Genomic DNA, 13,696 nt, shown 5'->3' on the forward strand with positions numbered 1-13,696 from the left:
CTTTATGAGTCAATTTAACTGAATTATATTGAACTGACTTAAATAATGGAGTTGTAAAGTTCAACTAAAGTCAACTTTATAGTCAGTTCAATATCATTTAAGTTTAATTGACTTAAAAACATAAGTTAAACAGCTTCATTAAAATGTTTAGTTTTTTTACTGTGTGTGTACTTTTTTTATACTAAAAAGTATACCAAGTATACTTATATTTAGATTTACTCTTTTTTTTATTTTTTCCACAGTGTCTTACATTCTGTCTTGTAAACACAAATGTTTATGTTTATGTTTATATTTATATTCAAGAATTAAATTATAAAATAGATTATAATATTTTATAATTTATGATTTTTTTATTAATTGTATTAAAATATTGTAAAAATGTTATTAAAATATAATACAATTCACCTAAATAAGAACATAATATAGTAGTAAATATTAATATCCAAAAATAACGTACTGCATAAAAAGTAAAACTTAAAAAATTAAGTATACTTGCAGTAAATGCAGTAAAATGCAAGTAAACTCTCAGTGTACCTATTGTATGGATGTAGTTCCAGTACAAAGAAAGAACGTAGTTGTAAACTAGTCATGTGTTTTTAAAGTGTACTACTGTAACACTTAAATATATCTGAGAGTAAACATTTACAAACTAAAAAGTGAGCCAATTTAGTCCCAAATTCTACTGAAATGTACACTTACAAGTAAACTACTACTACTACTGATATTAGTATACTCACTACAGAGTATACTTACTTGTGATGTGCGTATTGCGGATAATCCGCAGGTAAGGTAATAAAAAAGTACATTCTGATTAATTGTGGGTCGATAAGATCAGTCATTAATTATGCAAATATTAACTACATTCTCTAAAATATGAACGTGTTTTAAATGCATTTTCATCAGGCAGACAGGCACTAATTTGCACACTCTCCGTTTAAAAAAGCGTAAAGCGTGCATTGCGAGGATGGGACGGGGGTCCATTCTTAAAGGAGAAATGGAGGCGAAACAGATCAGCGTCAACGGCACTGTACTTGGCTCCGGTGTTTATTAGTTTATCTAGTCATTGCTTGGGCTAAACAAATAGTTTGTGTGTTGCAATGACAGAAACAGCGATTTTCCCATCAAAGTCTGAAGGGAGTAATAAAGCCTGTGTTTATTTTATTGAAAAATGTAGGCAAATCTAGGCAAAGTCAAACTTTTGTTTTATAAATAAAAGCGTTTATTTAAGAGCAGCCTACACAGCAAAACCATCAGTGTTGAATATACAGTGTTCCATACTCTAGAGTGGGTTGGAGTTAATTTTAGTGTTCCTTTATAAATTTTGTCACTTACAGTGTTATAAACTTACAGAAGGGGAGGTTGTTTTCTGGTGTTCCCAATAGGAACGTTAGAAGGGAGTTAAGATTCACGCCCCTCCCCCAATCATTTCTGTTCTGAAGCGGGAAAGTCAGTCAGCGTCTTGGTGTCGAGGAGTAATGAGGTAAGTCAATTAGTTTGAGTATTTTGGTGTCTATAAATATATAAAGAACTTTAAAAAATCAGTATAAATTTGTTATACGATAAAAAATAATTTAGAACTTTAAAGGTTTGTTGTTAATCATCAGCTAAGTTAACCTTACATAAAATTAGTTAGAGCTGCTAACGTTACCTCGTGACGGTGCCATTGTTTTAATATAGTTGATTATCGGGTTTATGCTGAGAATATTGGCTTTATACGTTAATAAACGTATTAATGCAGATATTTTAAGTATTCATGTGCTTTCTTGCAATTGGGTTGAGGTAAACCTTAAATCGTTTACAGAATTAATAAAAAAACAGTAATTATGTGTGCCTTTTGACATATTTAACGTTACAGAAACTGCTAAAAAAATAGCAAATTTTTAAATTGTTCTGCCTGTCAGGCGGTTTCTCAAACGGAAGGCCGAATTCAGCAACTCGTCGCATTTGCGGGCTGCACACGTCATCAAGCCTGGTTTATTTTAGTTACTGAGCAGTGCATTCGCAAGTCATAAACATATTACAACAATTTACGCCAAAATAAGAATAACAGTCACATTAATGGTTAATATTATGAAATAAGACATTTATTTATTACGATTCAGCCTGGAATTGCGACCTCTAGAGGATGCAGCCATGCGTTTGAGAAACGGCCTATTTCCTTCAAGATGGCGGTTTCAGATAGGAGTTTTGTGAGTCAAGCACGTGTTGGTGATATAAGATGGTGTCTGCTAAAATCGAAGTTGTGTGTGTAACCACTTAATCTCTTATATTTCTTGGCTCTTTTTTCCCTTTTGTACTCAGTCTCGCGTTGTGACCACATTTGAGATTAGTTAAAAATCATGCAATCGTTCAAGTTTTAACTTGTCAAAAATAATGAACACTGAGGCAATTTGTTTAGATGTTGTAGTGATAGACATGGTATAATCAAATTCCATATGCTTTAGACAAATGTTTACATTTTAAAAAGGATATTCGTAAGAGGTACATTAAAATAACACTCACTACTGTACTGAAACCTGTCCTGATTTTTTTGTGTTGGTGTTTTGTTAAATAACTTGCATGTCATAAAATGAATGTTTCTTAATAATAAATAAAATTGACTACAAAATTTAATGTTATGACTAACTTTCTCTAATGACTTTGCAGGTTTGGAACATGCTGTTCATTAAAGTGAGATATCAGGGCTCAAGAAAATTTATCAAAATGCAGGATGGATTTACTTTCGCTGACTTCATTAATGAAGGTAAAATTTAACTTTAATTGATTTGTTTGTTGCTTCTCTTCTCTACATATATAAATGCTGTTCATGTTTAGTCCACAGTCGGTTTGGCCTACCCGCCAGGACAGATCTGTGTATTTTTGATGACACTGATACTGAAATTGACGAGGACATTTTACAAAATGTACTCAAGGCGAGACCTGATATGTTGCTCACAGCTAGAGGACAAAATGAAGGTACAGTATGATTACCTTTTTGTCTTCTCAAACTATTTTAGGATCTGTTGTAATAGGTTTGTGTGTTTCAGAATTTTTGTCATCATATGCAACAAGCAGCCCTTGCACTGACACATTGTCACAAAGTCGTAGTCATTCATCAACTGAACTTGATGATCAAACCCCAGAACGTCCTTCCAAAAAATCTAAGCCATCAGATGACTCCGCGGCTGAAGCAAAAAAGGTAACTTGTAAAAGTCTGAATAGTATTTATATTAATAATTTATATTTTGTGCATATACATGGAAGCTATACTTTTTTTGTTTTGGAAGGTGGTCCTTTGTGCCCTTGAGAAGAACAGTGGAGGTGATGCCATCCTTGCTGAATACAGTTCCAAAAAAACACTTTCAAGCGAAATGAGACAACTCCTAGTCAACATTTTAGTTGCTCATATGGTACAAATGCATGGGTAAAAGCATTTTTTTTTTCTTTTGCTCCTAAAAGATTTTTCAAAGTTTAAATTTTTCTCTGACAGTGACAGAGAAATTGAAACACCTGTCATATTAAATGTTGTATTTGTATTTTAATGTCCATATTGTGTCATGAATAGTGCTTGTATTTGTGTTAGTATTGACATGTATAGTTCTTATATGTCAGTACTGTGACATATGTTGTGCTTAAATATAGTCTGTTTTTGATGTTCAAGGAGGATTCCCACAAGAAACCAGAGAGAGCAGTATGCTCTTGGTGTTGTGTCTCTCTTACCATCGCTAAGAGATCCATTTTCAAAAAAAAAGGCTATGTGAGTGTTTAAATTGTATATGGTATTATAATATAACTCTGGCTATATTGTCATTGTAAATAATGAACCTCAACATTATTTCATATTCTACAGGAGCATTTTTATGATTCAGACAGTGGGACTGGATATATTGCTTGGCGGTTGAAAGCTGCAGAGGAACACCAACAAGAAAAGTGTTAGCTTTTCCAAGAAAGGTGATGCTGATGTCAGTGGACATTTGCTGAACAGATGTTCTAGCTCTGAGCAGCAGGATGAGGATTCTTTGAGAGAAGCTGTCGCATTTCTCACACAATCCACAGATGAAGGACAGATCTTGCTCAAAATGAGGGAGACATTTAAATACAGACACGGGCTTGTTCACGATCCAGACAAGACAGCAGATATTCTGAAGACCTTTCCTCGGTTTCTTAACAACAAAGGACTGGTACGTTAGGAGGTAGCTTATTCAGAGTAGTGGGCAAAATATTCTTATTTATATTCTTGTTTTTGTTAAAGGTGAATCAAGACTTCTCACTGATCTTCAATACAGAGACATCGTCAAAATTGCTTGAAAGGTGGGATACAGCTTTCAAGCCAAGAATCATCGAAGAAGCCATGGGACTTAATTCAACTTCTACTGTATCCTCACTTCTTCTGTCAGCAAAACATCAGAGAGACAGTGAGCAGTGTTCTGGTGAGATGTTTACAAATGGTCAGCTTGGCAGTAGTTTTGTATTGTAGATGGGACTTGTCTTTTTTTAAAGTCTGCCTGTTCCTTTAAACTTGGTAGCCTTCCAAGCAAAATTGATGCATTCACAAAAGGTGTACATGTCTTTTTTTCTTCAGGCTAACAGGTCACTGGGACTCATTAACATTACATCGCAAAGAGTTTGGGCCATTGTCTTTATTTTCTTTTGCAGACCATGATGGTGATGAATTGTTGTCTTCTCTTAAAATTCCTGTGCAGGAAAATGTCTATTGCACTAATTGGGTTAAAATTGATGGCATTGAGTACAGAGTTGGACTTCTTGTTTGCAATAATTTAAAACATGAGCTTCATGTATTTTCCAAAATAGCACAGATTCTTGTAATAGGTGAGTGTATAGCTTTCATAGTCAATGAACTGGTCACAGAATATTTCAGTGAACACAAACATGCTTTTGTTGTAAGTAATGGTGAATACAAGGAAACTGTTATTCAACTCAAAAGTCTGCGATTTTACAAGCCATTTGATATGCAGTGTGCATGTGGACCAGAAGAAAGCATTTGTGTTACTTTCTCATTGTCTGAAAAGCTTGGTTTGACCCTTGTTAAATGATTTTAATATCCAGAGTTTAACGTAAGCTGGTTTTATTAAAAGAATGTATTGCATTATTTACAGAAAATTTAACATCTGCTGTGATTTCCTGTATCAAATTTGAATTTAAGAGGCATCCAGTTTTATATTGTTCCAACTGTAATGCTCTTGTGATGTGTAAGTACATTTTATCCTAAAGTTTGTAAGTGATAATGCTCTGTATTTCACGTCACATTATAATGATTTAAGAATGTGAAATAAAACTGAGAAGTCGTTAGTACTTCTGATTAATTGATTCTTTGTCTATTTAAAATCAATGACCGAAAGTGTTTCAATATTGACCATTTAAGTGTGATTAACTATTAAAAAGTGTTTAATTATCAGTATTTAGAGTAATCACTCAACACTAACAAATTGATATGATCAACACTGGTAGAGTAAAACTTTAAACACTGGCAAGGGTGTTAATTAACTATTAAAAGTTAAATTATCAGTATTTAGAGTTAATAACTCAACACTAACAGAGTAAAATTCTCAACACTGTGGTAGAGTAAAACTTTTAACACTAGCAAGGGTGTTAATTAAACTCTGGGCAGTGAGAATTATATAAACACTGCTATAGTGTTGAAATCAACTCCCATGGAGTTGAATCAACACTGTCAGTTTTACTGTGTAAGATCAGCGTATTATTTATCAGAGATGTGCAAATTAGCTCTAACGTCACGGAAGCTGCTGTTAAAAACGAATGATCCACTGACATCATGCTTAAAACAAAGAATTAGAATGAATAATGTGATATCTAGATCAGAGAAAATTATAGATGTGGGTGGGCGGCGGGCGGATTTGTTTGAAGCAGTGGATTTTATTTTTGTCATAAATCATTATTATTAGTCACACTTTACTGGTGTCATAGGTTTTGCAAATATCTAACCAATAAAAAGTATTAAAAAGTGCATGTCAACTTTGACAACAGAGTATGTAACCATTTTAAAAGTATGTTTTTTCGTTTTCTGAAAACAACGAAATTGGACATCTGAGGTTTTGGAAGGACAGATACGATATGTAAGGGTTCCTTTGTCTGATCCACTATGTTTTATTAGGTTGATCTTTTATCTTTCATCTGTGCTTTTTTTGCTGTTTCTTGTTCAAATTCCTTTTTTTTTCAGTGTAACATTTAATGTCACTTCCATTTCAGTCTATCTTTTGTCTTGTTTTCCTTGTTTTTATCTGTCAGGTTTTAGACAGAGAGGTCAAAGGCTAGCCGTGGGCACGTAGCTCAATCGGAGCGCTGGCTTTTGAAGGTGTGTCTGAGTGTGTATGGCTGTTGTGTAGAGGAGTGTGTGTTGTCTTCGTTGCAGCAGATGTTGCTCTTTTGTCAAAATAATTTTGTGGGAATTTTCATGAGCTGCACAAGACCACAGCTGGGATACAGGTGGAGGAATGAGGAGAAAGATCAGAACACTGCCCCCTAGAGACTGACACAAGAAATGCTGAGAAGAGCATGTTTACAAGGACTTAAAATTTTACTACAAAGCTACAACCTCTAATGCAAAAAATGCTTATTACAAAATAAATGTTTTTTAAGTTTTACTACAGTTTTAAAGATTTTCTGCTGCGCTCCTGTGCCACTTTTTTTGTTTTAAATTTTGAAAACAATTAAAATCTGTAGTCATTTAAGGTTATATTTATCAACTTAAAAGGTAACACATTAGTATAGGGAACAATTCTCATTATTAATTAGTTGCTTATTAGCATGCCTATTATTAGCATATTGGTTGTTTATTAGTACTTATAAAGCACATATTCTGCATGACCATATTCTACATCTCTACCCAATACCTAAACACAACTAGGCTAACTATTAGTAAGCAACAAATTAGGAGTTTATTGAGGCAAATGTTGTAGTTAATGGTTTGTTAATAGTGAGAACTGGACCTTAAAATAAAGTATGACCAATCAAACATAAATTATACATTTATTGTATGAACTGTATATGAATTACGTATCATTTTAAATGAATTAATACTTCACTTAACAGTATAGCGTTGTTGACAATGTGATTCTGATTGTCTGTCTTCACAGTTGATGCATTAAACATGTCCACACAATTTTACCAGTTTCAAGCAAAACAAAGCAAAACGACAATAAAAATACAAAATTAGCGATTACCTCGACTCTCAGCCATACATGTCACGTGCATTATTAAATATCATTATTTAATAGTTATTTCTGAAAAAATGACTTTAATACCTATAGCCTATATGGAAAAACCTGCAATATGCAACAGCTGTGTGAAAACTGAATGGAGTGACTGTTCAGCTGAAAATACTGTAATGATATTTAATAATGCATGTGATGTGTATGGCTGAGAGCCGAGGTAATCGCACACACCTGCTCTCTCTCACACACACAACCTTAATAACAAACCCACAAACAAACATCAACAAAAGCTTCATGAGGTGAATGTTTAAATACCTCACTTGTACATATGTAAGACTTTAATACATCCTCATACGTTTACATGTAAATACCATTTGAAATGGGAACACTGTAATAATTTGTTCACTGACTCTGAAACTGAAAAACGATTGCCTTTTCCTCAAGATCACGCATTTGCATGGCATTGTCAGTGTATGATATTGTATTCTGTAGTATGAACCGCAGACTGCTCACTTCACTTTCAAATGCTGTGCAGATCTCTCACACATACAGTATGAGGTCGTGAAAGAAAGAAAGATCGATTACCTCACCGCTTGGCAGGAGCTCTAATTCAAACCAACATGTTTCCCTCCGTGAACAAACATGACAGACGTTGGGCTGTGGAGCGTTTCCCTGCTGCCAGCACAATATAAAGTAATAGCAGGTGCTTTCGGGGTGCCAGGCACCAGTGAGGCCAAACATGACCTTTGTTTCTCATGTAGGCTACTTTCACATACATTTCAGCAACAGGTTGCTTGGACAGGAGTCGAATAAAAGTTGCGTATATTGGTTTAAAAGTGAATTGTTTTTCATTGCGCTAAATGCTAACGCAGTACCAAATGAATCCTTCATTGATAGCACAATCCCAGAATGCTTTGCAAAGGATGAAGTCAACTATACACCTTTTTTCAAACCCAAAATTAACAATACTAGTAGAATATAATGTCAATTGTATTGAACTCCACATTGTGTATGTTATGGTTTTTAAAGTATTGCATTGTTAGCACGTCAAACTCTAGAACCACTTGTGTTTGTGATCTCCTGTGTGCTTTCCTTCAGGAGTGCTGTTTGCATGTGTGGAATTGCTGCCTGCGTACATTGTTCTCAGTTCGGTCACTAATGAGTCAGTTCCTTTTAAGTAAGAGCGTTGCCTCAAGGTGAACGATGTCTGCAATAGACGACTCACTAGATTTTGGAAGAGAGCTTTATACTTCCCCGCACATACCCATAAAACACACATTGCTTCCAGATCCAGGGTAAATGAATCAAGGCGAAGCCAAAGCTCGTAGTAATGTGGTTTATCTGGTGCGTGTGGCGGAGGGGGTGGAGGGGGTAAGCTGGAACAGATGCAGGGGTCCATGGCAGGATCAGCCTGTCAACTCAGGGGTCCTTTCAATGGATCCAGCCTGGCCTTCCTCAGTGGGTCAATTTCCTGTCTTTATATTCCCGATACCGACATCCCCACCTCACCACTCACGTCCACGATATCTCAGAATGCATGAGCAATCACACACACACGCACACACACTGTAGGACAGATTGTGGTTTGGACTGGTTGTGGTTTTGTGCTTGTGATCCCAGATTGCCTAATCCTGAAACCCAGCACACAAAATGAACGCCACTGCCCAACCACAGACCCTATGACCGTGTGAGATGATTGAAGGAAATAGCAGTCAAAAAAAGAAAAAGACATACGCAAAGCTAAAGAGACAGACTGGTTTTTAAAAAGCGTCTGGTTTTGGACTTGAAAAATTAGACTAACCTTCGAAAAATGAACAACTTTATTCAAAATGACACGGTGGACTGAAGTTCACTCGCAACAGAAAAAAATGAGCAAAACAGATTTGGAAACCAGGCGGAACATAGAGGGCCAGAACTAAAGTCTTTCCATTGAACATAGAGCTGGAAGCCAAGAAAAGACAGCTGACAGACCAAAACTAAATAAATGAGCGACAAGAGCGTATTCAAGTTTAGAGCCAAAAAATACGGTGGAACGGTGACGGCTTCGGTATTGCTTTTGGTAATCCTTCTATTTTAAAGTCTACAAACAAAGTTCAACTTTAAAGATGATTTTTCACCCACATGTTAAATGACACGAGAGCAGATTCTTCATTTTAGTTTAGAAAGAAAATGTATGTATTTGAGACCACCCTTTCCACAGGCAATATACGCAACACAGTCTGACAGGAATTCCTATACTATTTTACAAGGTGGCTAATTTGTATGACTTTGTACGATCTTATTCATATTACGTCTTAGTATGATTTTAGTATATTTGCTTTCGAGCAGTGGCATGTTAAGTTTAGGGGCGGGGCTTCAGTATTGCTTTTTCCAATAATTGGTACAGTTTTGTACGATTCACATTGTATGAATTCATACAATACAATCACGTTGTAAAATTGTAAAAAAAGAAATCGGGGACATCAGGCTGAATTATTATTTTATTCATGTTAGTATTTTTTATGCAAGAAAGCATTTAATGCATGTAATCTTTACCTTTACATTTACATTTAAAAATGAATTTTGAATGAAACTCTTTTGTGGTGTACGAGTCTGTGGGACCCATATTCAATGTTTACTAAAATAACTGATGTGAATGTTTTAACTTAACATGTTCTTTTCAACCATATGCTAACTAGATTTTTCAAAACAAAACGAATAGCATATTTTCATAAATGTGATATAACAGAGGTAAATGACAAATAGTACCCATATTTACTGTCTATGTTGCTTATATTTGTGATATAGTAAACATACCGTATTTTTACATACATATTTATTGCTGTTTTGCATTAAAATTCTGTCATCACCTACTCTTCTGAACAGACTTTTCATTTTTGGGTGAACTATCCCTTTAAAAAAACCCAGAATAAATGGGTCCACTAGACCTGCAAACATTTGCTGAGTAACAAAATCATGAACACCTACAAGGGTTAAAAAAGTCAGAATGACACATGTCTCCGGGATGACATATGACGAGTAATGCCCTTCTCCACTCTTAAATGTCTTTGTTTCATTCTAAAGGCTACAAGCTAATCAATCCTATAATCTAACCCATCAAGTGCTACGTTTAATAAAGACAAGTCCAGGATCTCAAATCGAGACCCTCAACCACCTCTGAATACGAGAGAGAAACCAGTCTGATGTCTAAAAGAGATTTGAAAAAATTCAATGATGGGTTTAAACTGAGGATTGTAGGGCTTGCGGTCTTGCGCAGTATTGGGTGAGATATCTGGCCAACCGGGCGACTGCTGTTGGATGGTGGGGTGACAGAAATGCCACATTATCCAAGCAATACAAGCTGGCATGTGAATGTTTGTCTTAGTGGTTTGTAGTGCGGTATGTCTGCCATCTATTTTACCCTCTCGATGACAGTGTCTGGGTTAGTGTGGTATAACACTAAACCCATTCCTAAAATGTTTTGGAGTCAAGCCAAACGTCGCACTAGAGTTATCACCTTCATTACACCCACACTATTTCGTATGGCTACGTACACACGCGCGCGCGCGGCTCGGGTACGATAGCTGGCGTGATGAGCATGCATCTTACGTCTGTGTTTGACAGCACGGAGATGAATTTTTCACAAAGAGACAGACCTGTCTTCACAGACGATGTCAGGTGAGGAGTTATACTCTGTTTGGTCAAATCTGCAGGTCTTTTACGGTAAGAGCAAGTTGATTCTCTTTCTCCTGAGAGCTAAAAGTTGGCTCAGAATCCATTAAGGGAATTTTCCACATCTCCAGGATACACACACTCACTCACACACAACACTGAAGCAGCTTTGTGAGACGCACTCGCCGTATTTCTCTCTTTCGCCTGATGTAGGCCTGTACCTGCATGCTGTCAGGGTTAATCGACAGCACATTTGCCATCGCTGACTGCCGAAAAAGCTTTACCTCCAGAATTCATTTCGCATGAAATGCAGCGATGCAATAAAGAATATGATTATATTCAGATGATGCGCATGGAAAGAAAAATTACGGAATGACTTCTGGACTGTTCAAGATTAGGCCTGCAGCTCTCTGTTGTACTTGAACCTGCTGTCTCTTTAAGCATCTACAAAATGACACCTGTGAATGACTTCTCTGCTTTATTTATTCATACACGTGATTATTAGGCCTGATGCATAAAAGCAAATCATTGATTTTTTACAAATGGAATTAAATATCATATGTGCCAATGTTATTTACAACTGTAAATAAAGTATTCTTATTTTGACTTATCTTACTTGAAAACATTGCTTTTGTCAAAAATCATATAAAAACATCTTTTAGACTGTAAATGTGTGTCTCTCTCTCTCTCTCTCTCTGCACCATTGAGGTGAGTGTACGCGCTGTGTGTAAATAAAGCACATTTTCATATGTAACTTGGAGCGCTGTTTAAAGTTATTTAAGATGTAAAGCGCTCGATCGACATGTAAAAAACAACACACTGCATTTGTAAGCGTCTACTTGCGCCATTAAAGAAGCGCCCGCCTCTGGACCGTAGGATTTATTTTGAAATTATTATTAATACGAAAGACGAGAGAAGGCCCCCAAAAATGTGACGCATCGAGATATTGAATCAAATCGAATCGTTGACATAATAACCGTTATTGAGTACAATCATGAGGCGATTTAACACCACTTGTGATGAAGTCTTTCGGTGTATTAGGTCCTCCTGGTTTGCTATTCACAAGCTGGTAAGTCGTGCTGATGATGTCAGGTGCGTTCACTTTTTCCAACTTTGTCACAACATCTGGTTGTAAAAAACGCTGAGATTTGAAGTCCTGAAGAAATTGGATAACCTTTCACATGTGTCACAGTAATGATCAATCTACAGGTTATTTAGTGCTGTAACACATTGTACTATCGGGCATTGTACTACATCTTACAGGGTCGAAAGTAACAATGTGCAACTTATTAAGTGATATTATCCAGACGTCGTTCTACATTTGTACAAAATACCACCTGTTATTGACAGATAACACTTGTGAGTTGCTGACCACAGCAAAAATATATCCTGCTCTGAAAAAATATCATTTAAAGTGAAATTTTTCTGAAAATAGTATTTCATCCCTGCTCTCCCGCTAATCTTTTTTAAAATATATAGAATAATCCATTGTTAAGATTTTACAATAAATGAAATCAATATTGATTTTGTCGCTTTTCATAAATTGAAAAGTATGCGAAATATCCAGTAATCCCATTTATTTTTGTTCCGTATGTCCCTACACCTAACTAACACCATCTACTGTATGTTGTACTGTGTTTGTTTACCTATTCTAATGTTTGGGTTTATTTCAACATTTGAACTTCACACATTTGCACAGCTACGGTTACAGATGCTTTGACTGTTCCAATATGGTGGAAGACGTACAGTACATAGCAGCCCAACAATGTATTTATATGCTCTTGAATCTGGATGGGCGCAAAAAGGCGCACATGACACTTTGAGTACAATGAAAAGAAAAATCCTTTCTGCAGTTTGTTGTAGCTTGTGCATCTTTATTACCCAGTAGGTGAATGTCTGAAGATTGACTGAAACCTTGAAATTGTAAAAAACATTTGCAATGTGTGTTAGACTTTTCTTCGGTGGGTTAGAAGACAGATCGGGAGACAGACAGATCTATATAATCAGATACAGCTTCCACTACTTTAAATGTTCAAGGACTCTTTCATGCAGTAATGTGACCAAAGTGCTTCACAAACAGATTGTAAAGCCGCACAGCTGTGAGACCATCTTGAATGCTGGAACCCAGCCTAAACGAGCAGCCTTCAAACACCTGCTCTTCCAAAATGATCACACCAACAACATCCCCGCCACAAACAACCGACTTGTCTCAGCAGCTTCCGCAACAGCAACTTTCAAGATGGAAGTCAGTTGTAAGTGGATTCTGACCTGAAGAATTCCGCTGGGTTTTACCCCCAGCATTAGGCCGCCGTCTCTCTCCCATCACGGCCTCCTGGTGGTTGGGTAATTAAAGCACACCAGCAGTGGCATCTCCATGGTAATGCTGGCAATTCCGGACGGAGAGGCCGGAGCCACGGGCTCCACTAATCCTGTTTGAGACCATCAGGAGCCACGGCCGGCCCAGCCGGAAGACTTACAATTACCCGGTGGAACGATTAAGAAACATTGGGATTTTTGCGGTTTTCTATTCTACCTTTTGGTCAAAATAACTTTGAAACATGGAATTTTCTTGGAAAACAATGCTAATTCCAGCCTTGCTGTACAAACAAATCTATGTTCAATGTGAATTTTTTTATTTCTTCTTAATCCACATAAAAACAGAATTCTTGATCGAGAAATATTTCTGGTCCTGTGAGCATTTGGGTTGAGCCATGATGTGTCCACGTTTTGAGTTAACAAGTGACAAATGGGTTCAAGTGAGGTCTAGTGAAATCCTCTGAAATGCATGTATTACAGCCAACACTACGTTATTAAAACACAAGTGGTCCAATTGCTCTCTCAGCACCATATAAACAGCTCTGGCCTCTCCCAAA

General features: G+C 36.4%; 1 protein-coding gene across 4 annotated transcripts; it reads left to right on the plus strand.

Annotated features, from left to right (window-relative positions):
- The first annotated feature begins 1,241 nt into the window (after nt 1–1,241).
- LOC130563001 (uncharacterized) lies at nt 1,242–5,283 on the plus strand. 4 transcript variants are annotated; one of them, XM_057348391.1, is made up of 9 exons: nt 1,242–1,284; nt 1,383–1,480; nt 2,647–2,743; nt 2,815–2,955; nt 3,027–3,178; nt 3,267–3,403; nt 3,641–3,736; nt 3,830–4,160; nt 4,232–5,283. In XM_057348391.1, exons 3-8 carry the CDS (start codon nt 2,656–2,658, stop codon nt 3,879–3,881), a joined length of 666 nt encoding a protein of 221 aa, XP_057204374.1. In that variant the 5' UTR covers nt 1,242–1,284; nt 1,383–1,480; nt 2,647–2,655; the 3' UTR covers nt 3,882–4,160; nt 4,232–5,283. The 4 variants fall into 4 exon arrangements, with proteins under 4 accessions (XP_057204374.1, XP_057204373.1, XP_057204371.1 ...); XM_057348390.1 differs by lacking the exons at nt 1,242–1,284; nt 1,383–1,480 and having other exon boundaries at nt 2,256–2,743; nt 4,232–4,409; nt 4,562–5,283; XM_057348388.1 differs by lacking the exons at nt 1,242–1,284; nt 1,383–1,480 and having other exon boundaries at nt 2,256–2,743.
- Nucleotides 5,284–13,696: the final 8,413 nt, after the last annotated feature.

This window comes from Triplophysa rosa, linkage group LG12 (assembly GCF_024868665.1).
Source record: "Triplophysa rosa linkage group LG12, Trosa_1v2, whole genome shotgun sequence".
Lineage (NCBI taxonomy): Eukaryota > Metazoa > Chordata > Actinopteri > Cypriniformes > Nemacheilidae > Triplophysa > Triplophysa rosa.